General features: G+C 53.5%; 2 protein-coding genes across 3 annotated transcripts; one reads left to right on the top strand and one right to left on the bottom strand.

Moving 5' to 3' along the window:
* The first annotated feature begins 1633 nt into the window (after window positions 1–1633).
* Prodh (proline dehydrogenase 1) lies at window positions 1634–18773 on the top strand. The gene is made up of 14 exons (XM_032899895.1): window positions 1634–1914; window positions 6153–6361; window positions 9537–9571; window positions 9930–10079; window positions 10482–10546; window positions 10731–10847; window positions 11013–11092; window positions 11803–11884; window positions 13160–13252; window positions 13525–13671; window positions 14624–14799; window positions 17073–17171; window positions 18050–18138; window positions 18231–18773. Exons 1-14 carry the CDS (start codon window positions 1645–1647, stop codon window positions 18416–18418), a joined length of 1800 nt encoding a protein of 599 aa, XP_032755786.1. The 5' UTR covers window positions 1634–1644; the 3' UTR covers window positions 18419–18773.
* A 424-nt stretch (window positions 18774–19197) lies between these two features.
* Window positions 19198–24271, bottom strand: LOC116898659 (protein DGCR6). 2 transcript variants are annotated; one of them, XM_032899893.1, is made up of 5 exons: window positions 24103–24271; window positions 23858–24018; window positions 20981–21081; window positions 20244–20393; window positions 19198–19659 (listed from the first exon to the last, which is right to left on the bottom strand). In XM_032899893.1, the coding sequence occupies exons 1-5, from the start codon at window positions 24210–24212 to the stop codon at window positions 19576–19578; spliced, it is 606 nt and encodes a 201-aa protein (XP_032755784.1). In that variant the 5' UTR covers window positions 24213–24271; the 3' UTR covers window positions 19198–19575. The 2 variants fall into 2 exon arrangements, with proteins under 2 accessions (XP_032755784.1, XP_032755785.1); XM_032899894.1 differs by having other exon boundaries at window positions 20244–20384.
* Between the last annotated feature and the right edge of the window lie 945 nt (window positions 24272–25216).

Genomic DNA, 25216 nt, shown 5'->3' with positions numbered 1-25216 from the left:
TTGGGGTCCAATATTGGTCACCAGGTGCAGAGCCAGAATGCAGCCCAAGCACCGGATGTGACTGCTAGAGGACACATGGCATCAAAGGGGTGTCCAACACAGGAACAGAGCTATTTGGAAGCCACTGGGTTCAAGCCCTACCTGTGCCCAAGGAAGGTCTCAATTATCTAAATCAGTCACTTGGCCTTCAGGTGCTGGGGGAGGGCTGGGGGAGGGCCAGGGGCGGTCCAGGATGACTCAGATACTAGGGTAGGGCCAGGAGGAGGAGCCAGCCATCTAGAGCGTATGATGGGATATTTTGTATCACTTCTGTCCTTCCTTCTCTCAACAAAGCCACATAAAGTGTCAATGAGTGTAGCCGGAGTGCAGCAGTGACCAGCCAATGAAAGGAACCAGGTTCTTGGCTGCTGTGGAGGATGGCAGGGACCCCCTGAGCCTAAGAAGGAATGTAGAAGAGGACACAGGCAGCGCAGTAGGAGGGGTGGATGTCTCACAGCCACGTGGGGCAGCCTGGGGCTGGCCAATGTGGAGAGTGTAGGCTAGCCCCTGAAGGATGGGTGGATAGTCGTTGGGACGTTTTCAAGGCTAGCCTACTTCCTATGAGTTAAGTTTCTGAGCTGCTGTAGGGTACTCTTGACTTCTGCCTCTGAACTCTACTGCCCCTGACGTGCTCTGCTTTTTCCTTTTCGGCTCCAGTAGAAAAAACCCAGATCCTGCCTTAGGAAGTTGTCTCAGCCAAGATGCGTGGGAATTGTATGTTGTAGGTTATTTCAAGTGTGTGAGTACGGAGATGGTGATAAACATTCTCCACCACGAAGCTACCTATAGCTCTAAATATCCATGGTCTAAGATAGACTGGGGAGTTTAAGGCTCCAAAACTTTTCCGCAGAGGTGTAGGGAAGGCAGGGTCAAGCCTATGGGGGGGGGGATCCTGGGAGTCATGTTGCCATGCACAATCAGACTAGGTCTCTGCAGGAGTATGGGAATGTCAGAGCGGGGAGATACTGAATGTGGAGACGTTAGGGAGGAAGGAACCGCTAGAGCTCCAAGAGTTCACAGTGGAACAGAGGATCTCTTGCTTTCCCCGAGGGCAGAATGCCGGTCTAAGGCAACTGGAAAGTGCGGCTTTAAGGAAACTTTAGCAGGAGTGTCGTAATGATGGGGAGAGTGATGGGGGAGCCACCTTTCAGGACAGAATTCTCACAGGCCTAGCCTCAGTTGCGAGGCCCCGCAACTCTGGAACCGAGCATCCGGGTGTGCCAGGGTGTCATGGCCCTGACTGGCGGACTCTGGACCTACCTGGTTAGCTTGGGGACAGGAAAATCCTAGAGTTAAAAAGCCCGGTTTCCAAGGGGCGGGGTCTCGGGGGTCGGGGAAGGCAGAGCTGGAAGTGGGCTCTGGAGGAATAGGGTCTGTAGGCTGGGGAGGCGTGGTCAACCACGGGAAATACGCCAAACCAGAGCGCCAGGGAAGGCTTGGGAGAAGATGGAGCTGCTTTCTGTGCTGGACAAGGCTTCTTAAAATGGGAGCAGAGCCACAGAGTGGTAGGTGGGGCTTCCGGGAATGGGGCGTGATCAGGGCGTGATCCAAGGCGTGGCTAGCCCAACGTACTTAAGCTTCCTGAGCGCGCTTACCGGCTCCGCCATGGCTCTGAAGCGGGTCTTTCTGCTGCGCTCGGTGGCACCACGCGTCGCTGCCCTCTCAACCAAACCGCGAGCCCAGGAGCAGCCTCCCGCGAACCCTGAGGTTGTGCGGGGATGTGGAGCGGCTGAGGCTGTGCGGCCGCCTGTGCCAGCCGTGGACTTCACCAACACACAGGAGGCGTACCGCAGCCGTCGAAGCTGGGAACTGGCGCGCAACCTGCTAGTGCTGCGGCTGTGTGCGTCGCCGGTGCTGCTAGCGCACCACGAGCAGGTGCGCTGGTGGGTGGGTGACCAGATAGGCAGGAGCCGCGCGGGGACATTGGCGGGGCCAGAGGGTGACGGAGGTCGGAAGTGTCGGGTAGGGCCACTCAAGCATGGTCAGGCTGAGCAGGCGAGGAAGGGGGCCGTTTGCTGCGTACTTTTTCGGACTTCGTGAAGTTTCCTACTTAGAATCACTACCAATTAGAAACAAAGGCTTATAGTGTCTAAGACATGTACTATTTGTATTGTCACATGTGATATCTATACCCTCCATGCAGCTCTAAGTTTGTGAAGATTGAAGCGCTTATTTAGGCTAGGACTTTAGAATTCCACAAGTGTGGCCAGCTATTCCCAAAGGCAGCTGCTCCGAGCAGTTTTGGGAAGGGAGGGGACAAACTCCTAACTTCATTTTCTCCCATGCTTACATTTATTATAAATACAGTCGAAGAGCCTGGATTCAGAAACTTTTGATCCAAGTGCTCTCTATAATTACAGACATGAGAGCTAGTCCTCACCTGTAGTCCAGACAGCACCATAGCCTATGTCTGCCTGCTGCCAGCACAAACTGGGATGCAGGGAAGAAGTTGGAGGGTCTCAGAGACTAGCAAGCTTACCACTTTAAACTGTAACCTGGCAACTTGAGGGCGTTTGGGCAAAACAGAGCACCACTTCAGCCAGTCTTGAGGGGTTAGTGATGAGTTATCTCAAGGTGACCTTCCATGTCTGTGAGGATACAGAGCTGGAAGAAATCTCAACGGGGATGGGGGGGGGGGTGGTAACTTCTCAGGTGAGACTGTTGGAGCCACACTTAGAAAGTAGCTGAGGCAAACAGGTAGGGGGTGGCTCTCGCTCCATAACCTTGTTGAGATGGGTTCAAGGTGCTGCCCTGAATCCCCTGGAAGAATTTCATTGTAAGCCTTGGAGCCTGGGAGGGATGGGCAGTAGGAGAAAGGCTCTGGCCTGTGTGTGTGAGGCCCTGGAGCCAGGAATGTGTGTGGTAAGTAGGTGGGGTCCTAATGCGCTGAGAAAAGCCCAGCAGGAAGCAGGGTGCACAGGTGAAGGAGCCCTAGCAGTGGGAAGCTCTTCACTGCAGCCTGGAGGGATGATGTGGCAAGCGGGGGAGAACTAGAAAAGAGTGGTCAATCTCGGGACCCTACGCAGAGCGCGAACTGGACCACCTCCCTTGGGTATCTTCGATGGCTGCTCTCTCTCACCTTTAGGACAGGATGAGCAACCCAGAGGCTAGCAGGGAGGAGGAGGGGAAGACAGTCTGTAGGACCATTTTGTGCTTCACCCTGCATTTGCCACTGCTGTCCAGCTGAGAAGCAGTGTCCCCCGGCCTGGGGTTTGGGTCTAAGGAGGATGCTCTCTGCACCAATCAGGGTAGTGTAGTGACCAGGGAAAGGCCATGCCATGCCACCTCTTCTGGTTTTCTGGAGCCTACTCTAGATAGCTCTGGATTCCTGGAGAAAACAGCAAACCCCAGCCCCACCAAGGCTCTGTCTGTCCAGCCGGTGCCCCAGGAGCCTTTCTTTCTGTGGCATCCGTGCTGAGATCTTCGCTGGTGGCCTCAGTCCCCGGTGCTGAAGGAAAATGGCATTCAGAAGCCAAGCCCCGAGCCGAAGAGCTCCTGAGAGAGGTTCCCAGCCTTCCGTAATGCTGCATGAGGCCCTCTAATACAGTTCCTCGTGTTGTCGTGACCCCAAGTATAAAGTTATTTCCATTGCTACTTCATAACTGTAATTTTGCTACTGTTATGAATCATACTATAAGTCTGATATGCAGGATATTTGATATGGGACCCCTCTGAAAGGGTTGTTTGACTCCCAAGGGGTTTGAGAAATCACAGGTTAAGAATGGCTGTCCTAGATTGGTGGGCTAGACTGGGAACAGTCCCCATTTCTCTGGCTAGAGGAAGACTTCCACTGAGTCACCCAGTCTTGTGAGGCTCTGCGGCTCTAGCTGGGATAGTGGGTCGCCAGGCTGGGTTTGAGGGGCTGTAGACTGTAGGAACTGAGACTGGAACTTCTGTCTGGGACTGGAGCTCTGCTGGGGACCATGAAGCTTCCCATTTGACAAGGATTGAGAAAAAGCTGGGCTCTCCTGTTCAAAGAAGAGATTGGTTGCATTTAAATGGGGGAGAATTCACCTTACTGTCACCATCTTCTGGATATTGTTTGAGACTTTTCTTTGGTGGATGTGTACACATGCATGTACGTGCATATAGGGGAGCCCAAGGACACACGTGTGTGTGCTGCCTCAGGTCCACTTCTTTACTTGCTTTAGTATTTATCTCCCCTCCCGTGTGTGTGTGTGTGTGTGTGTGTGTGTGTGTGTGTGTGTGTATCTGTGTATCTGTGTGTGTTAGAGAGAGAGAGAGAGAGAGAGAGAGAGAGAGAGAGAGAGAGAGAGAGCAAGCAAGCACACAAACGAGCGCCAGTTTCTCAGTATGCAACCCTGGCTTAGAACTCACTACATAACCAAAAACCTACCTCCCTCTGCCTTCTGAATATTGTGATTAAAGGGTGTTCTATCATGTCCGTCTGCCCCTTTTAAGGTAGGTTTGTTTTATTTATTTAAACTGGCTGGATCTGGTCAAGTAGTTAGGCTGGCTGACCGGTGAGCTTCAGGAACTCGACCCTCCCTAGGCTGGGGTACAAGCGTTACCACCTTGTCTGGGTTCCTGGGATCACACTCAAGGCAGGCAGGCACATTATAGCTGAGCCATCTCCCCAGCTATCTTTCCTTGTGAGATAAGGTGTTGTTACATAGCTTAGGCTGGCCTTGAACTTGTGATACTCCGAATTACAGAAGTGTGTCACCAAGCCTGGCTTTTTTTGAATCTACAGTGAAAATAGGTGTTTCTATTACTGGGACAAATTTGTGTCACCTGGATAGGAAGATAGTGACATCGAGATGGATTTGAAGTGGTGTCTTGGCTCTAGAGTCTACTTTAAAGCTGCCAGCCCTGCCTGTGTGTGTCCACCATTCTCAGTGACCAGGGTGAGTGCATGTGACTTCCATAGGTGGCCATTCCCTAGTGTACCCCCTCCCATGGAAAGAATGTCAAGGTGTTTTTTTTTTTTTTAATCAGAGGTTATAACTTTCTTGATAAAAGAACAAAATTCATAAATCTCAACTCCTGCATGGAGACTGCATGTGTTATCAAGAGGCATCTCCATGGAGCCCCATCTGCCTGTGGCAGGGTCATGCTGGCCAAGGTGTCAAAGTGGGCCCCCCTTGTCAAGAGGACTCATTGTCCATGGGCTTGAGGCACCCCAGGCTTTTCCTTTCCTGGAGTTGAGTGGGCAGTAGGTACGGGTTTCTACAGTGTGCGTGTGGGGTTGCTTCTGAGCGCCAAGCGTCTGCATGTCACCACTCCCTACTGCCGTAGCTCTCCCCTCTTCCCCATGCCGAGCACCCTCTTTCCTGAGTCTAGGTTAGCAAATGTCCCCCCTCCCAGGCCATGATCCGCCTGCCTTAATTATGTGAGGAGTTGTTGTTTCTTCTCCTTGGGTGTCTCTCTTGATGTCTACTTCCTTCCCTTTCCCCTGGGGTTTAAGGAAGGCTTACATAGTGTGAGGTGGAGTAAGATGTGGACAAGGAAAAGGGGGCCAGCTGCATGGGGCCAGCTGCATGGGCCAGCTGCTTGGGGCCATCCTCTTCAGCGCACATCTGGCATGGTAGCTGGTCAGTCCTGGATAAGGCTGTGAAGTGGACTCTCATGTCACTGTGTCCCTCTCTCCTGCCATCTGAACTTTGTGTGTGGTCCCTGCTCAGCAGCTGTGTGAGGGTTGGCCTCACAGCAAGCCCTGTTCTGGTGTGCTTGACTGAGAGAACAAGTCATGGAGAAAGATACCATACTAGAGAATTAGCTCTGTGCTTCTCCCCACCGCACCCCCAAGAGACCAATAAATGTCACAGAAATGCCTACTGCTGTCTCTGGGGAGACTGGTTGGATCCCCCTTTACCCACCAAGGGGTGATTGGCAATCCCCGGGGCGGTCCACGAGCCAGGCCCTGGGGGAAGAGTCTTCAGGGGAACAATGTGCTCAGAGCTTCAGAGAGCCAGTAGCTTGAAGGGCGGCGCCTTGGTCCCCCCCACCCCACACTGCCCTGGACAGAGGATTGTTCACAGCAGCTGTGAAAGCAGAAGCAGCCTGCTCTCAGAGGTCTCTATAGAATATGCTGTGCACAGGTATAGCACGGGAGACGGGTGCTCAGACAGTTGCTTCCTTTCGCCTTTCAGTTGTTCCAAGTTGCCAGGAAGCTTCTGGGGCAGAGGATGTTCGAGAGACTGATGAAGATGACCTTCTACGGCCATTTTGTGGCTGGCGAGGACCAGGAGTCTATCAGGCCTCTGATTCGGCACAACAAAGCCTTTGGCGTTGGTTTTATCCTGGACTATGGCGTGGAGGAAGATCTGAGCCCCGAGGAGGCGGAGCGCAAAGAGATGGAGTAAGACCCGCTTTTCTGGTGTTGCAAGGCGCAGGTGTGACCCTGAAGGGCACCCAGGGTTTCAGCTTCAGCTGGGTGGTGGCCAAGACTTTGACCGGATTGCCAGCAGCCCTCATGGGTTGTGCCTGGAATTCCTGCTTCCTGCAGATAGGAGCGCTGTGCTTTGGTGGGCCTGCACCAGCAGAAGGCTGAGGGGTAGATCTGCAAACCACTGCCCCGGGGCCCACATCCAGCTCCCCAAAACTATATAAAGTTCAAATTGCCTTTTCACTTTGCAAGGGCAGAGTGGTGTAATTGTATGTCTTTTAAGGCTGAGAACGCGTGCTACCTTCCACTCACAGAAGCATGTGGTGGCCCTGGCTTCCTGCTCCAGTCTGCCTTTCTAAGGATTCCTGATTGGACCTGCAGGCTCCAACTAGTCCTCAAATAGTTTCCTGATCTGAAGGTGGCTGTGCCTGCAGGGCATAGAACTTTGCTGACTGGGTTCAGCTAGGCGCTCCTGGTGGGGAGGATTGTAGCAGGCAGCAGTGTAGTGTGACAGGCGGCCTGGAGTCTCCTCCCACTGGCACCAACTCCCTGCACGGCCCTTCCCTAGGCAGCTCACGGACCTGCCTTCTTGGCAACAGGACAGAGTGGCCTCGTTCTGCCCCCCTGGGGTAGTAGCTGACTCACTGGAGGCCTGTGCAAAACCAGCCCTTTCTTTGCAAAGTGTTACTGCTGGGTTTCCCCAGGCCCTTGCTTAGGTTGGGGGTCCCGGGTCTCTGGCTGCAGCCGTTCAAACTGTGTGAAGCTTAGGACAGGCCAGGTCAGACCTTTGGCTTGCCCCTGCTCCTCCCCAGGTAACTAACACAGGGCTGGGGGAAAGGCAGTCATGTGAGGCCACTGGCTGAGAACAGAATGTCCGAGCCTGGCCTGGCCTGGGGAGCCCAGCCCCTGCTTTGTGATTGGCCATTCTGGAGGCGGGGTCATCCAGCCCCAGCATCCTCTTGTGATCCTCACTGATTCCTTGGGGATTTGGCTGCAGGCCTTCACCAAGGCTGCTGTTGAATAACCTAAATGGATTCCACATCCTCAGCCTAGATAGGATGAGCACAGAGGGCTCTCACCCAGGACTGCCTTGCTGTGAGAATGGATGGTAGGCCTGCCTGCCTGCCTGAAGGATTTACTCTTATCTGTGCCTTTCTGTTGGCTGCTCAGCTTGTCATGGCTGTTTGTCCCACAGGAGCTTTGCTTGGGCTCTAAAGGCATCAGAAATAGACCCCTCCAGACCTAACAGTGCCCACCCTCCAGTGCCAACAAGCAAGTGGTGGGGCTGCAGGCGTAGCTCTCTGCCTGCCTTTGGCCGTAGCCTTAGAAGAGGGTGAAGTGTCATGGTCTGACAAAGTTCTGAGTCTCTAAAGGGATGGCTGGCAGTCCCCACATGTCACTTCCCCAAAGGGAGAAGAGCTTACAGAGCCCACTGGTTATGCCTGATCAGGAGTGACCAGCCCCACAGACCCTTGAGGGCAGCCTTGAGGGTTCATGGCAGGGAGGTACGGAGTCACTGAGGCCTGTCCCTGGCTAATGGAAGAAAGCACAGAATGCATGGAGACCAGACCTGGCAGTCATGCCTTTGGTTATCCGCACTGTGGGCTGTGGAGTTCTACGACCAGCTCTGCTATCATGGATCACTGAGGACCTGACAGGATTTCTGCTTAGAGAGTCACTGTGCCTACCAGGCTCTGCGCTGATAGCCCTCAGGGGACTTTGGTGTGGTTGTGCCTGACACTGCTCTTATGGAACCCCTACCCTCCAGGGACTTTGGCTCTCTGTCTCTGAGGGGAGGTGACACATGGGGATTACCTACTTCCTTATTACAGACTCAGAACATTGTCACATTGTCACCTTGGGTCCTCTTTTCTTGCTACGTGTTATCAGCATGAGGTCAATGAAGCAATAGCTGTCTGCCTAGCTTTTGTCCCCTGGGCCGTGGCCTTGTGGGCCGAGGTGCTTGTGGGAGCCCCAGACACTCAAGGATATATGGCCCAGCCTCACTGTAGCTTATGGCCCAAACTCTCCAGATAAGGCCCTGGTCCAGGAGAGGAGGGCCCAGGACAAGGCTTCTCGGCACGTTGCTTGGTAGCCCAGATTTACTGGAGGAGTAGTGAATACAGCTCATTGATGGTAAGACCTGGAAGGTGCCGTCATTGCCCGTCTCCACTTCTCTGAAGAACGCTGGGCAAGAAACACGGCAGGGCTCCTTCCTTGGGGCCTCTGCATCCTGCCCTGCCCTCTTGAGGACTTGGGTGCTCCCAGCGTGGTGGGAACCTGTGAGGTTTTCTTTTCTTCTCTGTTTGTTTTTGTTTTTCAAGGCAAGGTCTCTTCTGTGTAGCCTTGGCTGTTGTGGAACTCACAGAGATCTGCCTACCGCTGAGATTAGAGGCGTGCGCCACCACTCCCTGACTTGAGGTCCTCAGTTCGATGACATGAAGGGCTTGTGTTCATCTTATTTTTTTTTTAAAGATTTATTTAGGAGCTAAAGAGGTGGCTCAGCACAACAAGATTTATTTACTTTTTATTTTTTTAAAGATTTATTTTATATATGTGAGTACCCTGTTGCTATCTTCAGACGCACCAGAAGAGGGCATCTGATCTCATTACAGATGGTTGTGAGCCACCATGTGGTTGCTGGGATTTGAACTCAGGACCTCTGGAAGAGCAGTCGGTGCTCTTAACCCCTGAGCCATCCCTCCAGCCCTCGTTTTCATCTTCTAAGGAAATTCCTGGTTGCTATTTCGAAAACAGGACTAAGCGTTTTAGCAGGGCCTGGGCCTTAGAGTGGAAGAAGCCAAGGTATATGGGACTCTGTCCTGGACACCATAGGTGTTGGGACGGAGGCCAGAGCAAGGATGCACTGTTGCGGGACTGGAGGAGTCCTTTGTACAGGGTGGCTACTGCCCCTGGTCTGACCTCCCCAGTAAGGGATGCTGGACACACAGGAGGCCTGAGGTTCCATGAGGGGTGAGCCCTCCCTGGTGCAGGCGGTCATGCCAGGCCAGAGGACGGACTGGGTTAATGCAGGTTGGTCTGTTTCCTTGAGCCAGCCTTGTATCAAGTTTGTGATCGGGTCCAGTGTTCAGTGACCCCCTGGTGACCTCAGGTAGCATAACCGACCTTTGCCTCCTCTGTCCTGCAGGTCATGCACCTCTGAAGCTGAAAGAGATGGCAGTGGTGAGTTTCGGAACCAGTGCTCTCCTCGCTCCAGCACACAGTCTGGTGGCCCAGGAGACATCTGGGCTCAGGGCCTGTGGCAGTCTTTGGGCGAGGGACAGTGCTAGAGGCTGCTTCCTATGGCTTTGTACCTTCACATGCCTGGTGAGATACAGGCTCCTTGTGGTTTTAAGAGCCCGTCCAGGCAGACCCAGTGTCCCTGTCCTTCATTAGGCCACAGTCCAGGCCTTCGTGACGGAGGCTCTATTCGCCTGGCCTGGTTTGCCCTAGGATGAGGTTTAGCCGGGGGGGGGGGGGGTCCAAGTGAAAGGAGCGCCAGGTTGGCCTGTCTAATAGGGCCATGCATCTACCTTCGCAGGAGCAAATAAGAGGGAGAAGCAGTATCAGGTCCACCCCGCCTTCGGAGACCGCAGAGATGGCGTCATCAGTGCCCGCACCTACTTCTATGCCAGCGAAGCCAAGTGTGACAACTACATGGAGAACTTACTGCAGTGCATCGAGGCCTCAGGTGGGGTCCCCTGCTTCAGGCTGCTAAACAGAGCCTCGGGCTTGTGCAGTCAGGGCACTGCACGTTGTTCCTGACTGCTCTCCCCGGAGTTGTGTGCCCTAGCACCTACTCCACTTGGCACTTCTGTGTTCTGTGGCCCATCCGTGGATGGCTATGGTGCTAAAGGCATCAGGAGGAGGCCACCAGCAATGCGCAGAGCTCTCTGGCTTCCTTGCCTGGTGTCTTCTTGAGTACCACGGCTATTTCATCAACCCTCCCCGTGTGGAAGGGCATTTAGGGACCTGGTTATAGTTACGGGGAGGAGCCAGCTATTGGGCTGCTTTTGAAGAACAGGGAGCTGCAAGCTGCACCCGGTCATCCATCTCCTCAGACACTCATGGCCCTTCCTTTGGATTCTGACAGGTGGAGCCAGTGACGGTGGTTTTTCAGCCATTAAGCTCACGGCACTGGGGAGACCACAGTTTCTGGTAAGTGGTGGCGCATTGGATCTGCAGAGGCTCTGCAGATCCTGGGGCTGCTATGTGCACTGAGAGACTGCAGATGTGCTCAGGTCTGGGCGGCCGTGAGCTGGGGCTACAGAGGTTGTCCCAGGGCTGGATGGAGAAGCTGGGCGCACGCACGCCGCAGTAAGGCTCACACCTGCACTGACAGCTGCAGTTCTCAGACGTGCTGACCAGGTGGAGACGGTTTTTTCATCAAATGGCTGCAGAGCAGGGGCAGGCTGGGCGTCCTGCTGTGGACACGAAGCTGGAGGTGGCGGTGCTCCAGGTGAGCGGCCCTTCATCTTCTCCTGGCTTATGTGGGAAACCGCAAAGACGGAATAGAAATGGGGGCCGGGAATGAGTCCTGCCGTCGTAGATGGTGCGATGCTGTATGGGGTGAGCGCCAGTGGACAGTGAGGGTGGCAGTATTGACTCTTTCTTACGTCTTAAGGAGAGCATCGCCAAGATGGGCATCTCATCCAGGGCTGAGATCGAGAGGTGGTTCACACCAGAGACGCTGGGAGTGTCTGGGTAAGCACTGACAATCTCAGCTGAGCCCCAGTGGCCTGTACTCCTCACCATTTCCCAGAATGGGCCAAGGGAGCGACAGTGTCGAGAGAACTGCTTTCCCAAGTTCCTGAGCAGAGTTGGTAGCAAGCTGGGGTCTCAGGTATTGGCATTCTGGACGCAGGACTTCTTAGAAAATGACCTGGGTCCCAGAGCATCTTCCTAAGTCACACTGGCAGGTGAAGACAGCGTCCCACGTCCCATCCTTAGGGTCAGAGCCTGGGACTAATGCCACCAGTGTCTCCTAGTCAAGTCAGGATGTGGGCTCGAGGTCGATCTGCTGGCTCTCAGATAGCTCTGGCTATCCCTGCACGTTACCTAGCCCTGTGTGTCCAGTCACCAGCCTCCTGAAGAGACGCCTGCGTTCTGCCAGCCCCGCGTCTTTTGCTCTCCCTTAAGGCTGACCTGGCTATGGAATGAATTCTCTGCGTCCTTTGTGTTTTTATTGCTACTGACCCATTGCAAACGTGGTCGTGCTTTGGTTAACTGAGAGCAGCACTCAGTCTTAAAATCAAACTCTAGGGTAGTTCATGAAGGCTGAGTTCAGGAGCAGTCTTTTGAAGTATGGCTAGTGTGTCGAAGACCCCCAAATACCCTACTACCTGTGGGTAAAGCTGGGTGACTGGACCCAGAATTTCTGGTAGTCGACTCTGCTGACGTGCCTCTTCTCTCAGCACTGTGGACCTACTGGACTGGAACAGCCTCATTGACAGCCGGACCCAGCTCTCCAGGCACCTGGTGGTCCCCAATGTACAGGTACCTCCCCACCCCGATTCTATTGTCTGCCCACCCAGGGGACTCATTGTGACTGAGGCGCCGTTCTTTCTGACCTGCCCACGAAGACAAACCCAGTGTCCACAGTGCTCAGTAGGGCAGGGACCCATGTGCACCTTTACGCACGAGGAAAATGGGTGTCTAGAGGGAGGTCTTCCTCAGCCCACCTAGCCCTGTGTGTCCACTCACCACAAGTCTTTAGGGACGAACACGGTCCACCTGGGTAGTGCTCACCTGGGGTCTCCTGGTCACTTATACTCAGAGGTGGCAGGGCCAGGCACTCACATGTGTTAAAGGCGATGCTAGCTGTCAGATGGGCTCTCTCCCAAACATGATGGCGGATTCCCAAAGCAAGTGTCCCCTGGGACGAAGGCCAGCTACAGCTACATCAGCTTTAGGAGTCGTGCCAGGTTCAGTCTGGCCAAGTGAGCTGCTAGCATGGCCTGGACTCAGGGGAACGAGGTTGTGTGGAACCCCGTCTGCTCTAGGTTATGAAGGAGAACAGAAATCATAGCTGAGGAAAGTGTCCTGCAGATGTTTCTCCCGTGATGTTCGCAGCCCCAGAGACTGAGGGCCCACCCCAACTTTGAGCCACTGTCCTGGACCCTCAGGGTGCAGTGTGTCATCGGCAGACTTCGGCATGGGTGGTTGTGGTCCGTGAGGCAAGGCTGCTGGGACCAGTGCAGTAATGGCCCATCAGCATTGCAGGAGCATCCTGGGCTGGCTGCAGGCTGAGCGGGAGACTCTGTGCCGGCTGCATGGGGTTTCCACCAACAGTACCCTGCTGCTTATGCAGAAGTCTTCCTGGCTCCTTGAAGGCCATATTGTGGTCCCGTGCTGCAAGTTGGGTAGTGCCCATAGCATGGTTCCCCCTCCTGAGCCTTTACTATTCCAAGTGGTGCCTGGTTGGTCGGGGGTCTAGGCTCCCTTCCTTTGCCTTTCTCTGCCTGCTCCCTACAGTGGTAAAACTCTCAGTCCTAGGGAGGTCATAGAAGTAAGTTCCTGGTGGTACAGGCCTGGGCCTGCTACTTCCATGGGTGCAGCTTTTCTCACGTGTAGGACAGTGGGCTGGCTGGCACTCAGTTTGGGGCATTTTGTCATCATATCTAACTTGCTTAAGGCAAGGTACTAAGAAGTGTCTTCTCTGGTCCATGGGGGGCAGGAGGGTGGGCAAGAGACAGCCTTCCTGAAAGGTAATGTTGGCCTCAAAGTGGAGCATCGTGGCCCCTAGTGGTCTGACTTCTGCTGTGCTCTCAGACTGGCCAGCTGGAGCCCCTGCTGTCACGGTTCACTGAGGAGGAAGAGCAGCAGATGAAGAGGATGCTGCAGAGGATGGATGTGCTGGCCAAGGTGTGAGCCGCTCTGCGTGTGTGTGTGTGCGAGCGTGTGTGTGTGTGTGCGTGTGCAGTGGGGGAGGATGGGCGTGCTGGCCAAGGTGTGAGCAGCTCTGTGTGTGTGTGTGTGTGTGTGCGTGTGTGTGTGCGTGTGGGGGGGGGGATGGGTGTGCTGAGAGAGATGTGAACAGCCCTACTGGGGTGAGCATTAGGGGCACTAGCCCCTGAGCAGGGGGTGGGCATCATCAACTTGAAGCCATAGATTCTTCCTCCCTGTGAACCTCTCAGAGAGCAAGAGAGGCAGGCGTGCGGCTGATGATTGACGCCGAGCAGAGCTACTTCCAGCCGGCCATCAGCCGCCTGACCCTGGAGATGCAGCGCAAGTTCAATGTGGATAAGCCGTTCATCTTCAACACGTTCCAGTGCTACCTCAAGGTATAGCCATCTGTCTCCTGCCTCCATCTCCCTGCCTGTCCCCAGCGCTTGGCTATGTGATCCACCATCCTCAGGGAGATTCCTTTTCATGGAGCCATGCAGTATCTGTTTGGCCCTGCTTTATGCAGAGGCCACAGCAGCACAGGTAAAGGAGCAAACAGACTACTAACTCTATACCCAGTTCAACTATCTAGAAAACAGGCCCTGCCCAGTGGCCACTCCCAGTCCAGAGTGGTCTGGCAAGATGGCTCAGTTAGAACACCTGCTCTGCCAGCCCACCACCCTGAGTTTGATTTCCGCCTCCAAGGTGCCCTGTGATTTCCACCTGCGCATGGTACCCTGCATGCTCTGCCCCCCAAGTACTAACAGTGCAAATAAAAGTGTATGGGGACTAAATGCAAGGAGCTCTCTCAGGATGTGCTGGGCCCTTCTGAAGAGTTCAAAGCTGATTCTGCCTGTTCTTTTTTAGCACAGGGCCTTAAGAATCTGAACAAAAGCAGTAGACTCTCCTGGGAGACTTGATAGGGCCAAAGTGGGAGCCCAGAAAATCCCCAACCCTAGCCCCTCAGCCTGAGGCTGCTAAGTTGCTGGGGGTGGGGAGTCTCATGGGGACACACATCTTCTTAAGTACCAAGAGGACATGATGTGTATGGGGCAGTCCCAGACAGGTGGCAACTTGCTCCTAACTGGCCAAGGTGACTCCAAAATACACAGTAACTCCAGGCATCTGGGCTAATCACCCACAGGGCTATCTCAGGCAACACAGAGGCTGTTGGTGGCAGAGGTTAGAGGTCCAGATTCATCCCATTTTTCTCCCAGATCCTTTGTCATGTCTCTCAGGCAGTCACTGGCTGGCCTAGGTAGGCACTTGAAGCTGATGTACACATGAAACAGGCGGTTCCTATGCTGCCACCAGTCAGGCTCCCTGTGACTTTGGGGCTTGGCTTTGCAGGATGCCTATGACAATGTGACCATAGATATGGAACTGGCTCGCCGTGAGGGCTGGTGTTTTGGGGCCAAGCTGGTACGTGGTGCATACATGGCCCAGGAGCGAGCCAGGGCTGTGGAGATCGGCTATGAGGACCCCATCAACCCTACGTATGAAGCCACCAATGCCATGTACCACAGGTGAGAGGCCTCCTGTGCCTTCTTGGAGCAACGCATGGGAACCTTTGCTCCGAGTGTGAGTGACTCCATTAGGCAGAAGCCAATTTCCTGAGGGCAAAGGTGCTATTTCTTCTGCTGTTATATACTTTTTCCAAAACATCACATTTCTCCTCTTTTCAATATGGAGTACAGGCCTCTCTCTGTGCTCCCAGTTGGTTCCTATGGACACATAAAACAACAGATACAGCTCATGTGGCTTGCCTAACACACCTGAATCCTCCCTGGATTTGAGCCCCAGCACCACCTTTAATCCCAGCACTTGGGAGGAGGCAGGAAGATCAGTAGTTCAAAGCCATCCTTGGCTTCAAAGTAGGTTTGACATCAGCCTGGGATACATGAGCTGGGAGAGAGATCCCTATCCCAGGTACCTGGCTTGCTGTATGTGGCTGGTGTAACCTATCAGATTCTCAACTCCCACGGCAGTCAACAGTGGCTCCCCTGTTCTTTCTGCTGCTTATCGCTGGATCTTTAGTGCAGCTGTTCTGTACTGTGGAAAACGATCTCTGCTGCTGTGCTTTCGGTTTTGGATGAGTTTATTTAAGCATACAGCGAGTGAACAAAGAAGCAACAGCAAATTACAGGTAGAGAGAAGCAGCAGAGAGAAAGTAAAACATTACCAAATCACGGGCTTGCAATGTCGAGCAGAGACAGCTGGAGTAAGCCATTCAAGAGAGCAAACACAAGGTACTGGCAAGGTGGGGTGGGTGCACCACAGCAGAGATGACTTTCATGCTGTGGCCCTGATGGAGAATGCTGGACACAGCCAAGTTCTCTGCAGGACCAGCTTCTGCCCTTCCCACTGTAAACGTTTTATATTATGGTAAATGATGTCAACCTCTGTTGGAAATCTTTAACTTCTAGCTGTTCTTGAGGACATCCTGTTTTTAACACCATTAGCCACTCACTGTTCTCCCCTCCACGGTAACAGAATCAAGGAGCCAGCCTGAAAGGTAATGGGGTTTTAGAGGACTTCCAGACAGAAGTACGGTTTGATCTGGAGTGTATCGGGACAACTCCACTTCCAGAGCCAGCATCTTGGTGAAGTCAAACAACACGTGACAGCTTACCTCCATGGCTTTTATTACCTGTGCACGCAGTCCAGCTCATGTGCGCTTCCCGCAGATGCCATGTTTGCTTATTGCACACCTGAGGCCCTGTCTCCTTGGCCCCCCCTTCTTTCGTGCTGTTCCATATCAGAAGTCCACTGCGTATCCAGCTGTGCCACATGCCTACGTTTACACATGTGCTCTGTCCTCTGCCCCTTGTCTCGTCGTTTAATTACTTCATCTCCTGTGTCAGTACCGGATACCCAAGGGTGTACGCTCAGACTCGTGCTCTTCTCTGGTTGGTCTGACAGGGACTCACTGAACATCCCATGCTGTGTTAGATGCATGTGCGGCTCCAGGTTGTCTCTGAGGGCACAGCTGAAGCATGTTGGCTGAGAGCACCTGTGTTGTCCAGCCTGGCATAGTCCTTGGTGACAGTAACACTGAGACTCTGTGGTACTCAAGGACGCCCACCCCACCTGAGGCCTCTTCTTCCTTTTATTTCTTGAAGAGCCAGGAGTGTGCTTAGCTCCTTCCCAGAAGTAAAGTTGCAGGTCAGGCAGGCCCTGTGCACCCTGGTGGGTGGTGTTAGGCTTGCCTTTTTACAGAGCACCGCTGCTAAGGGGATGTGAGCAATCCCAGTCCACCCCAGATGCAACATCAATGATGGTGGACTCCATCCAAGCTAGTTTGCTCAGCCAGTGGATTTTGGAAGTCACTTTCGTGAAAAGGGGTGACTCAAAAGCAGTGGCATCAGTGAGAAGTCTGCCCTAGCAGAAAGGACAGCTGACCTGCAGAACCTGCATCCTTAGAGCTCCCTAACAGCCTGCGGGCAGCTCCACAGGGCCCCTGCTCCCAGCAGTTGTTTACTGCTTTTCTAACCTTGAAAGGAGCCTTATGACTCTCACTGTCTGGGTTTCTTACACTGGTTCAGTGAGTTCCTACGGTAAATGTCCTTATCGTCTTGAATCTCCGGAGCCTCCCTCCTTCCAGGCAGCAGTGATTCCCTGCAACAGCTGGGAGACCAGATGCTACCCTCCTTTTTTGAGATTCACCACCACCACCTCCTCCTCCTCCCTTTGCTCCTCAGCCTGGGTCCTGCAATGCCTCTTTTCTCTGCAGAGCCAGCAGGGGCTCAGGTGGTGGTTGGCCTGGCGCCAAGCTTAGGTAGGACTGTCCCTATCCCAGGTGCCTTAACTATGTTCTGGAGGAGCTGAAGCACAGCACGAAGGCCGAGGTGATGGTGGCTTCCCACAATGAGGACACCGTGAGCTTTACGTTGTGCAGGTAGGTTCTGCCAGCCTGCTGTGGGGGGTGACAACTGCCCCACATTCCAGTCTAAGGAGTGCTAATAAAATGTAGTGCAAGAGGGCTGGGGCAGCGACTGAGAAGTGCTTGCCCAGCAAGCATGAGGCCCCTAGTTTGACTCACAGAGCCCATGTGAAAAGCTAGCTGTGGCAGTGAGACTTCTCCCAGTACTGGGGAAACAGGTGGGATTTCTGGGCTTGCTGGCCCGCCAGCTTAGCCTCATTAGTGAGCTCTGCATGGACATACACTAACACAGCAAGCACAGATACATAAGATGCAATGTAATCCAGTCAGAGCTGTAAACTTTCTAGTTAGCAAGGTTTAAAATGAGGTTATTTCAGTATTTTTTCAGTCTTCAATATGTTGATCGCATTTGAAGCTGTGGTCCACTTTCCGTTCTGAGGAAATGGCTATGAGGCAGGGCTAGGATGTCAGCCTTTAGAGCAAAGGCTGAGTGCTACATACATGCGTGTGTGTTATGTGTGTGCGCACACACACGTGCACTCATTGGTCCACAGGAGGGGCATGGAGAAGGGGTGTCAGGCAGTGGCACAGGAAAGGACAAGTTTGGTGCCCCAGCCTTCCTTGTGTGCAGGGAAGTTGTGCTGGGAAGACCTAGATAGCTAGAGCAGAGCCCACACTCCCACCAACCCCATTGGCAGTGGCTAGAATGGCTGAAGGGGTAAAGGGCTGAGATACACCATGGGGCTGTGCTGGGAAGACCTAGATAGCTAGAGCAGAGCCCACACTCCCACCCACCCCATGGGCAGTGGCTAGAATGGCTGAAGGGGCAAAGGGCTGAGGTACACCAGGGGCTGTGTCGGGTGGACCCTCACCAGCCTGGCCCCTCTTCACAGGATGAAGGAGTTAGGCCTGCATCCTGCTGATGGTCAGGTGTGCTTCGGACAGCTGCTGGGGATGTGTGACCAGATCAGCTTCCCACTAGGTGAACTGGGCTGTCCTGGAGGGTGTGTGGCAGCAGGGCACGCCATGTTGTGGGGGGAGGAACTCATTGCTACCCCCATGTGCCATGTGCAGGCCAGGCAGGCTTCCCTGTGTACAAGTATGTACCCTACGGGCCTGTGATGGAGGTGCTCCCGTACCTGTCCCGCCGTGCCCTGGAGAACAGCAGCATCATGAAGGGTGCTCAGCGAGAGAGGCAGCTGCTATGGCAGGAGCTCTGCAGGCGGCTGCGCACGGGCAGCCTCTTCCACCATCCGGCCTAGTCACTGCAGGGGCCATGCCCACCTACTCCACTCAACTTGTTACCTCTGCGGCTCCAGGCAGGGCTTAGTCCAACCTGCCCAGACACGGTTCACCTTTTTATGCCCAAGCCTTCGGGGTGCTGAGGTAGGGGCTGCCTTCCTGCACCCCCAAGGAGCAAACACTCAAGAATGGAGTCAGCTAGAACCCCTGGGAGCTGCCTCACTAATCCTCTGAGTAAGCACTGAGCACCTCTGCAAGCTGCAGAGCCCTCATCTAGAACTAACCTTCTGCCAGGGTCTAACCCATCTTCCCTGCACTGGGCAGAGGACAGACTGGGAAGCCTGTTTAGTCAATAAATCATCTTGTCAAGAGTCATCACCTTTCTCTGGGTCCCTGCACATGAAACCAGCTCTGGTCACAAGAGGTCATTCCAATCCAGACACTGGGGATAACACCTCTGCCAGGCTGCAGTGACACCCGGCCACTTTTATTCCACACCCCAGCTGCATTGGGCTCTGCATGACTGCAGGCAGCACACAGGTACTGAGGCCCAGCTCCCTTCCGGCCCCTCTGTGCCCTTCACTCCAGTAACTAAAGTCTTAGCTGGGTCTGTGGCATGCGTCCTGCCAAGCCCTTCGGTTTCATACAGCAGTTTGGGGTCTGTACTAATTAGGGACCTGACAATGCAAGTCCTAAGGGCTTGGGGTATCCTGGAAGAGCACTGTCATATGGTGGCTGCCACTCTGCTGGCTCCAACATGGCCAGAGCCACTAAAAGGATGCTAGGTAGCACAGACACAAACCACGTCCTGGGTTCTTTATTTTTCTAGGCCATACTGGGCTTGGGTTTTGTAGCTTCTTCCACCGAGGGTGGGGGCTGTCAAGGGAGGGGCTACACAGGAACAAGGCAAAGCCCAAGCCTGGAGGGATATACCCAGAGGGACCCACATTCCCACTCAACATTCAGTCATGGGGCCTTCTCATGACACCATTCCTATTGCTTGGACCTTTCCCCTCCAGATCTGATCAGTGGGTGGCAGCAGGCATAGCCAGGGTCTAATCAGCTCCTCAGAGAGATCAGGCCTGTTGGCAGCCGGACAGTCAGTAGCCCCCACACAGACAAGGCTGTGGTGCCAGCCATCCTAGACAACAGAGGACAGCGAGGACCACCCACTTGGTCACAGAGCCGGCTTTCCCATTTGGCAGCCCCTCTGTTGCAGCTTCCTGATGAGTTCCAGTAAGTTCATCTGCAGCGTCAGCTCCTGGGATGTAACAAATGCCCCCATGAGGACCAGCATGACACCTCATGCCCTTCTGCCTTGACTAAGACAGATGCGAGGGCCAAGATGGCAGGGAATGAGGCTAAGGGGGCGGTTTTCCTGTGGATGCTGGCCATGGCAGAAGGGAGAATCTGGGTCTTTGTGCCTGCTCGGGCCAGCAGTCTCTGACTGACTTAGAGTGGAATGGGAGGCTAGCATGTTGGAGAAACCTCTGCAAGGTTGGACAGGTGGGTACTACCCCAGGGCTAGCATGCTCACCTTCCTGTGGGCATGGGGACCAGACTCTGCTCTTCACAGGGTCTTTCACCTAAACTATAACTCTAGGCTTCACTAGGAACCAATGTGCTAAGACTCCAGATGGACTTGTATTGACATATGCCCATAATCCCTGCACTTAAAAGCTGAGGCAGGAGAACCTCAAGTTTAAGGCCATAGCTGAACTTGTCTCAAAAATAAATCAAGCAAAATATCACCCCCAACCAAAAGAAAAGAAAACACAAGTTCCAGAGAGGGCCCCCTCAGGGACCAAGGACACAGGTTGTGGCAGGGCTGGTTGAGGTGCTGACCTGAGGATTAGTGGTCACATAGAAACCAGCTACCCCTGCCTTCTCCAGCGTGCTCTGCTGGTCAGCAACCTTCCGGTCCAGCTCCAGGACAATCTTTCGGTCCATTGCCTGCTGCTCCTCCCGGATCCGGTGTTCCAAGGCCTGCCAGGGCTTGAGTGAGGATGGCTTCTGCTCGGGCTTCCGCCCAGGGATGCCTTAGACACAAGCTCCCACCTGCTACTTCCTCCTGGCTGCCCTGCCCACCACAGTGGTTCTGGGTACAGGGTATCCTTGCTCATAGCTCAGCAGAGGGGCTCCATAAGACTCCCCAACAGTCCCAGCTGGAAATGCTTTTGAGACCTCTGTCATTCAACCCTTGGAGCCACCGCCCTCACCCCCAACACCAGCTTGTTGATTTCCTGGGGTTCCCTGGTAAGATAAGCCTCTTCCTGACTGGTCTCGTCATCCCAACATTGTGCTTCATCACCTGAGACAAAAGGGACAGTGTCCTGACTCAGTGACTGTATACGAAGCTCTAGTCCACAGAGATGCTTGGTTGACAGGACAGGGGAGTGACAGATGGATCGTGGCTCTCCTAGCTAGGGCACACCTCAGTAACCATGGGGAAAAGTCATGAGCTAGAACTCACCAGATCTCTGGCACCCATTAGCTCAGCTTCTGAGCCACCCTCAGCCCCACCACCAAGCCAGCTGGTACCCATGAGGAGTCAGGCCCAGGTATCCCGTCCCAACTCCTACCTCCAGCTCACGCTGCTGGGCTGCCTGGAGCACTGGCAAGTTGTGGGGCCGGCAGGACTGCTGGGCTTCCAGATGCTTCTGCCTCAGAGTCTGTCTGAGCACTGGGAGGGAGGGAGGGAGGAAGAGCAGGCGTTGGGAAGACGGGCAGCTGGGCGAGAGGTCTAGTTCAAGGGTCTCTAAGGAAGCCCTTCCCAGACAGCTGTGGGTTGTTTTAGACTCTGGAGGACTGCTCTCGGCCAGCACCTTCCTTCGCCTCCAGTGCTGACAGGGCTGTGTATGTTAGGCAGGTACAGCAAAGATCAGAGCTCAGTACACCCAGGGCAGGGACAGGAGGCAGGCAGGTGGCCTGAGGCAGGCGGTCTTTGGGACCAGGTGGCCTAGTTCTAGCTGTGCTGTCTTGGACATCTTCCATAGGACATCACGCAGGGACTCTGGGTAAATACTGAAGTATTCAAGAGCCAACAGCCCATAAAAGGAGGAAGAGGGCTCTGTCTGCCATCAGTGCAGTGTGTCAAATCGAGCTTGCTGCTACCCTGTGGGTAAGCAGAGCAGCCCCTACTCGGTCAGCAGCCAGGAGGTGAAGGTGTACACAGGCCCATAGTGTGAGCCTACAGGGTTCTGCTCTGGGAAGTCCTTACCGTCTGCCAGCAAGCAAAGTACTGGTCCCTGGTAAACTGCTACACACATAAACATTCACAGACCGTCTGCCCTAATGGGCAGAGAGAGACGGGGGCACAGGATGAGAAGGAATCACTATCACAAAATAGGGCACACCACACCCATCAGAGCATAAGCAGGAGTGTGGCTGGCCGGCTCTGACAAAGCCTAGGCAAGGTGGCACATGCCAGACATCACCTTCTGGATCTGGCTGAAGGCAGCAGCGGCGCTCACTGCCAGGTGTACCCGCCTAGTCCAAGCCTTCTGAAGGACAACTAGCAAAGTCTCGAAGCAGGTACCAAGAACGCCCCACCCAAAAGGGCTCTATAGGATAATGGCCAGCTCCACAGTGACGTCAGGGGAAGAAGCAGCAGCAGTCGGAGTGAACACCTTTCCTTCCTGGTGACGGAAGGAAGTTCTGGAAGAATGATGGATATAACAGAAGGAGCCAGCAAAGCCTCCTCCTGCTTACTGGAAAGAACAAGCAAAGTGGGGCCTGGCCAGACTTGGAATCCCACCACTGGAGAGGCTGAGACAGGAGGACAGCCAGCTCTACACAACACAGAGGGACAGCCTCAGAAAACCAAACGGGAAAAGAGTGAATTGAGCCATGTACTTTAGACTTGTGAACGAGAGACACCACATACCTCCACAAAAACATTAAAATGAGTAAAGAAAAGCACAGCCCCTCAAACATTTGGTGAAGAAATAAAGATCTTGGAAAACAAGGGACTTCTCAACAATTCTGAGGCCAGCATTACCTTCACCCCCACAAAAAAAATTTACAAGAAAACTACAGACTGCCATATATATCAGAAATAAAGCAAAACCCCTAAAATTTTCCTGAACCGAGTTCAACAGACAAGGATGGGACATGACTCAGTAGGATGAGTATGAATCCCAAGTGCCCATGTCAAAAGCTGAGCACAGCAGTGTGCAGAGACAGGCTGATCGCTCATGGCTCACTGGCCAGCCAGCCGCATGACCAAATCAAAAAATAAAGTGGAGAGAAATACAGGAAGATACCCTGGGCTGTGCTGGCTGGTCTTATGTCAGCTTGACACAACCTAAAGTCATCTGAGAGGAAGGAACCTCAAGTAAGAGAAGGCCTCTATAAGATGGAGCTGTAGGTAAACCTGTGGGGCGTTTAAAGTGACTATGGGAGAGGGCCCTGCCCATTGTTGGGTGGTGTCATTCCTGGGCTGGTGGTCCTAAGTTCTGTAAGAAAACAGGCTGAACAAGCCATGGGGAGCAATCCTCTAAGCAGCACCATGGGCTCTGCATCAACTCCTGTCTCCGGGTTCCTGCCCTGACTTCCTTCAATGATGATGCGTTATGGAAGTGTAAGCCAATTAAACCCTTTCCTCAAGCTGCTTTTAGTCATGGTGTTTGATCACAGCAATAGTAGCCCTACCTAGGACACCTACCTCTGGCCTCCACAAGCATGAACACACAGGTGTCCACATACACGTGCACACATTCACATGTACACTACACATACAACTAAACCACATACGTAAAAGAACAATGTGTCAAGACCATACAGGATACATTCCCAGAATACGATTCATTTCTGGAATTTAGAAATCAATGTCTCACGGGAGTTAACAGAAAAACCACCTGATCATCTCCACGGGAACTGGAAAAGATTTCAACAAAATCCAACATCTACTTCTAATGGGGGAAATCCTGGCAGTACACAGGCATTGCCAGAAAGGCAGAGTATGTTTTTGCCCGTAAATGTAGCTCAATAAAGAAAACTTGCAGGTGAGAGGTCCTAGGTTCAGTCCTCAGTATCAAAATCCAAAGCAAGAAAAAAAAAAAAAAAAAGCTCAAAAAACTATAGTGTAGTATTAGTGGTGAGCACGGGGGCATCATCACACTATTCTTTCCTAGAGTCAAGCTTGAACAAATAAAATGGGAAGGAAATCTGATGGAACAAAGGTAGATGCCTAGTATAATTTATAGGCGGAGGTGATCAAGTCTGATACTCAAATGGGAAGGTGCTGGAATAACGGGTTATCTAACCGGTAACACAGAGCTGTCAATAGACCTACAAGCAACGAGGTCCATCATATATAGGAGGCTGAGGACACTCTAAGGAATGCGAGTAAGAAGTTTCTGGACGTCAGACTAAAAGGGCAAGTATGGCTATGCACCCCATAACCCGAGGATCCTGCGGCTAGGGACGCCCTAGAAAGGTCCCACGGCCCCCTGCACCTCTGTGTTCGTTCTGCAGCCGCAGTCGTTGGTTGTAGAGGCTCTTCTCGGTGAGGTGCTGGATCTCCAGAAGCCCCTGTACGATCTCAAACACCGTTCCGTCGAGCAGCGCCAGGGCCAAGTCGCTGAGCGTGGTGTAGGACAGGCGCTGCTGAAAAGAGCTGTGGGCAGACCACCGAGTTGACAGCCGGGTGAGCGCGGCCCCGGTCCCAGCCCCGGTCCTCCCGCCGCCCGTCGCCGCGCACCTGGGCAGTTCCTTGACCAGGCTCTGTAGCGCTGACAGCAGCTGGTAGTGCCGCTCCTGCTGCCGGGCCCGGTCCGCCGCCTCGTCCCCGGCGCCCGCATAGCGGTCCATAGCGCGGCCCCCCGCCGCCCCTCGAGTCCGTCTCTTAGTGTGTCCCGCCCCCTTACGTCATTCTCCAGCGCGGATGACGCATGCGCCCCGCCTCTCCGGTCAGTCTCAGGCTGGCTCGGCAGGGTGCGTCACGCACAATCAGGCGCGTCCCACCCCTCCAGGGAGACTTAGTAAACGCTCTTTGTCCTCGGAAAAAGAAGTTGGGGTTCGCTGGGCTCCCAGGTGGAGCTGACCTTGGAGGTACGCGTCCGGGGCTCTGCATCCTGGTGTTTTAAAGAAGCCAGTCAGGCCTGCTTGCGCTTAGTGCGCGCAGACTGAAGCCACTGGGGCCCGAACGCTGCCAGCGGGTTGTACTCCACCCTGGGGGACCTCAGGAGAACGGTACAGGGGAGATCCAGCTTCTCTTTAGTGTTCTTAGTCTCATTAATAAAAGAATTTAGGACAATTTTATCAGAGTTAAAACCCCACAAGGAAACCTCAGCAACTTTCTGGAAGTGGAGAATAGACGAGAAAAAGGGTCTAGCAAAGTTGAACTAATGCTGGCTCACCAGTCCTTTTCCCACTGAGCCAGCACCTGGCAATGTCAACGTTCATAATTTAGCTTGCAGCGTGAAAAAGAGAAACGACACTTTCCTACACCAGGTTTTTTTGTACTATGCTGCTTCTGAAGGGTTTGTGCTTCTAGAATTACATTCCCTGAATCCTTTTTCCCTTTATTACTATTTTTTTTATATAACTCTGTTGAGGCATTCTGGTTACTTTCTTTTTGTCTTCCCTTTTGCCACGATAAGCTCTGAAGTAGTGAATTCAGATCTGGATAACATAAATTACAGTGAACAAACCTTGTGAAGTTTGAATGCAAATGCAACCCACAACACCCCATAGCCTCAGATATTTGGAAACTTAGTCCCCAGTTGGTGGAATTATTCAGGAAGGATTAGGAGGGGTGGCTTTGTTGAAGAAGGAGTGTCACTGTGGCTGGTTTTGAGATTTTAAAACCCGCA

The sequence above is a fragment of the Rattus rattus genome, chromosome 4 (genome assembly GCF_011064425.1).
Source record: "Rattus rattus isolate New Zealand chromosome 4, Rrattus_CSIRO_v1, whole genome shotgun sequence".
NCBI classification, from domain to species: Eukaryota; Metazoa; Chordata; class Mammalia; order Rodentia; family Muridae; genus Rattus; species Rattus rattus.
The sequence above is the reverse complement of the archived record's forward strand: the minus strand, read 5'-3'. Positions and strand labels throughout refer to the sequence as shown.

Bases quoted from the DNA above. Each gene is read 5' to 3' on its own strand.
- Prodh (XM_032899895.1), top strand. From the start codon at position 1,645: ATGGCTCTGAAGCGGGTCTTTCTGCTGCGCTCGGTGGCACCACGCGTC. The intron at 14,800-17,072 runs GTGAGAGGCCTC...TCCCTATCCCAG, and splicing joins ACCAATGCCATGTACCACAG to GTGCCTTAACTATGTTCTGG. The intron at 18,139-18,230 runs GTGAACTGGGCT...TGCCATGTGCAG, and splicing joins CCAGATCAGCTTCCCACTAG to GCCAGGCAGGCTTCCCTGTG.
- LOC116898659 (XM_032899893.1), bottom strand. From the start codon at position 24,212: ATGGACCGCTATGCGGGCGCCGGGGACGAGGCGGCGGACCGGGCCCGG. The intron at 24,019-24,102 runs GTGCGCGGCGAC...GTCTGCCCACAG, and splicing joins CTGGTCAAGGAACTGCCCAG to CTCTTTTCAGCAGCGCCTGT. The intron at 21,082-23,857 runs GTGCAGGGGGCC...CCTCCCTCCCAG, and splicing joins GCTGCAGAACGAACACAGAG to TGCTCAGACAGACTCTGAGG.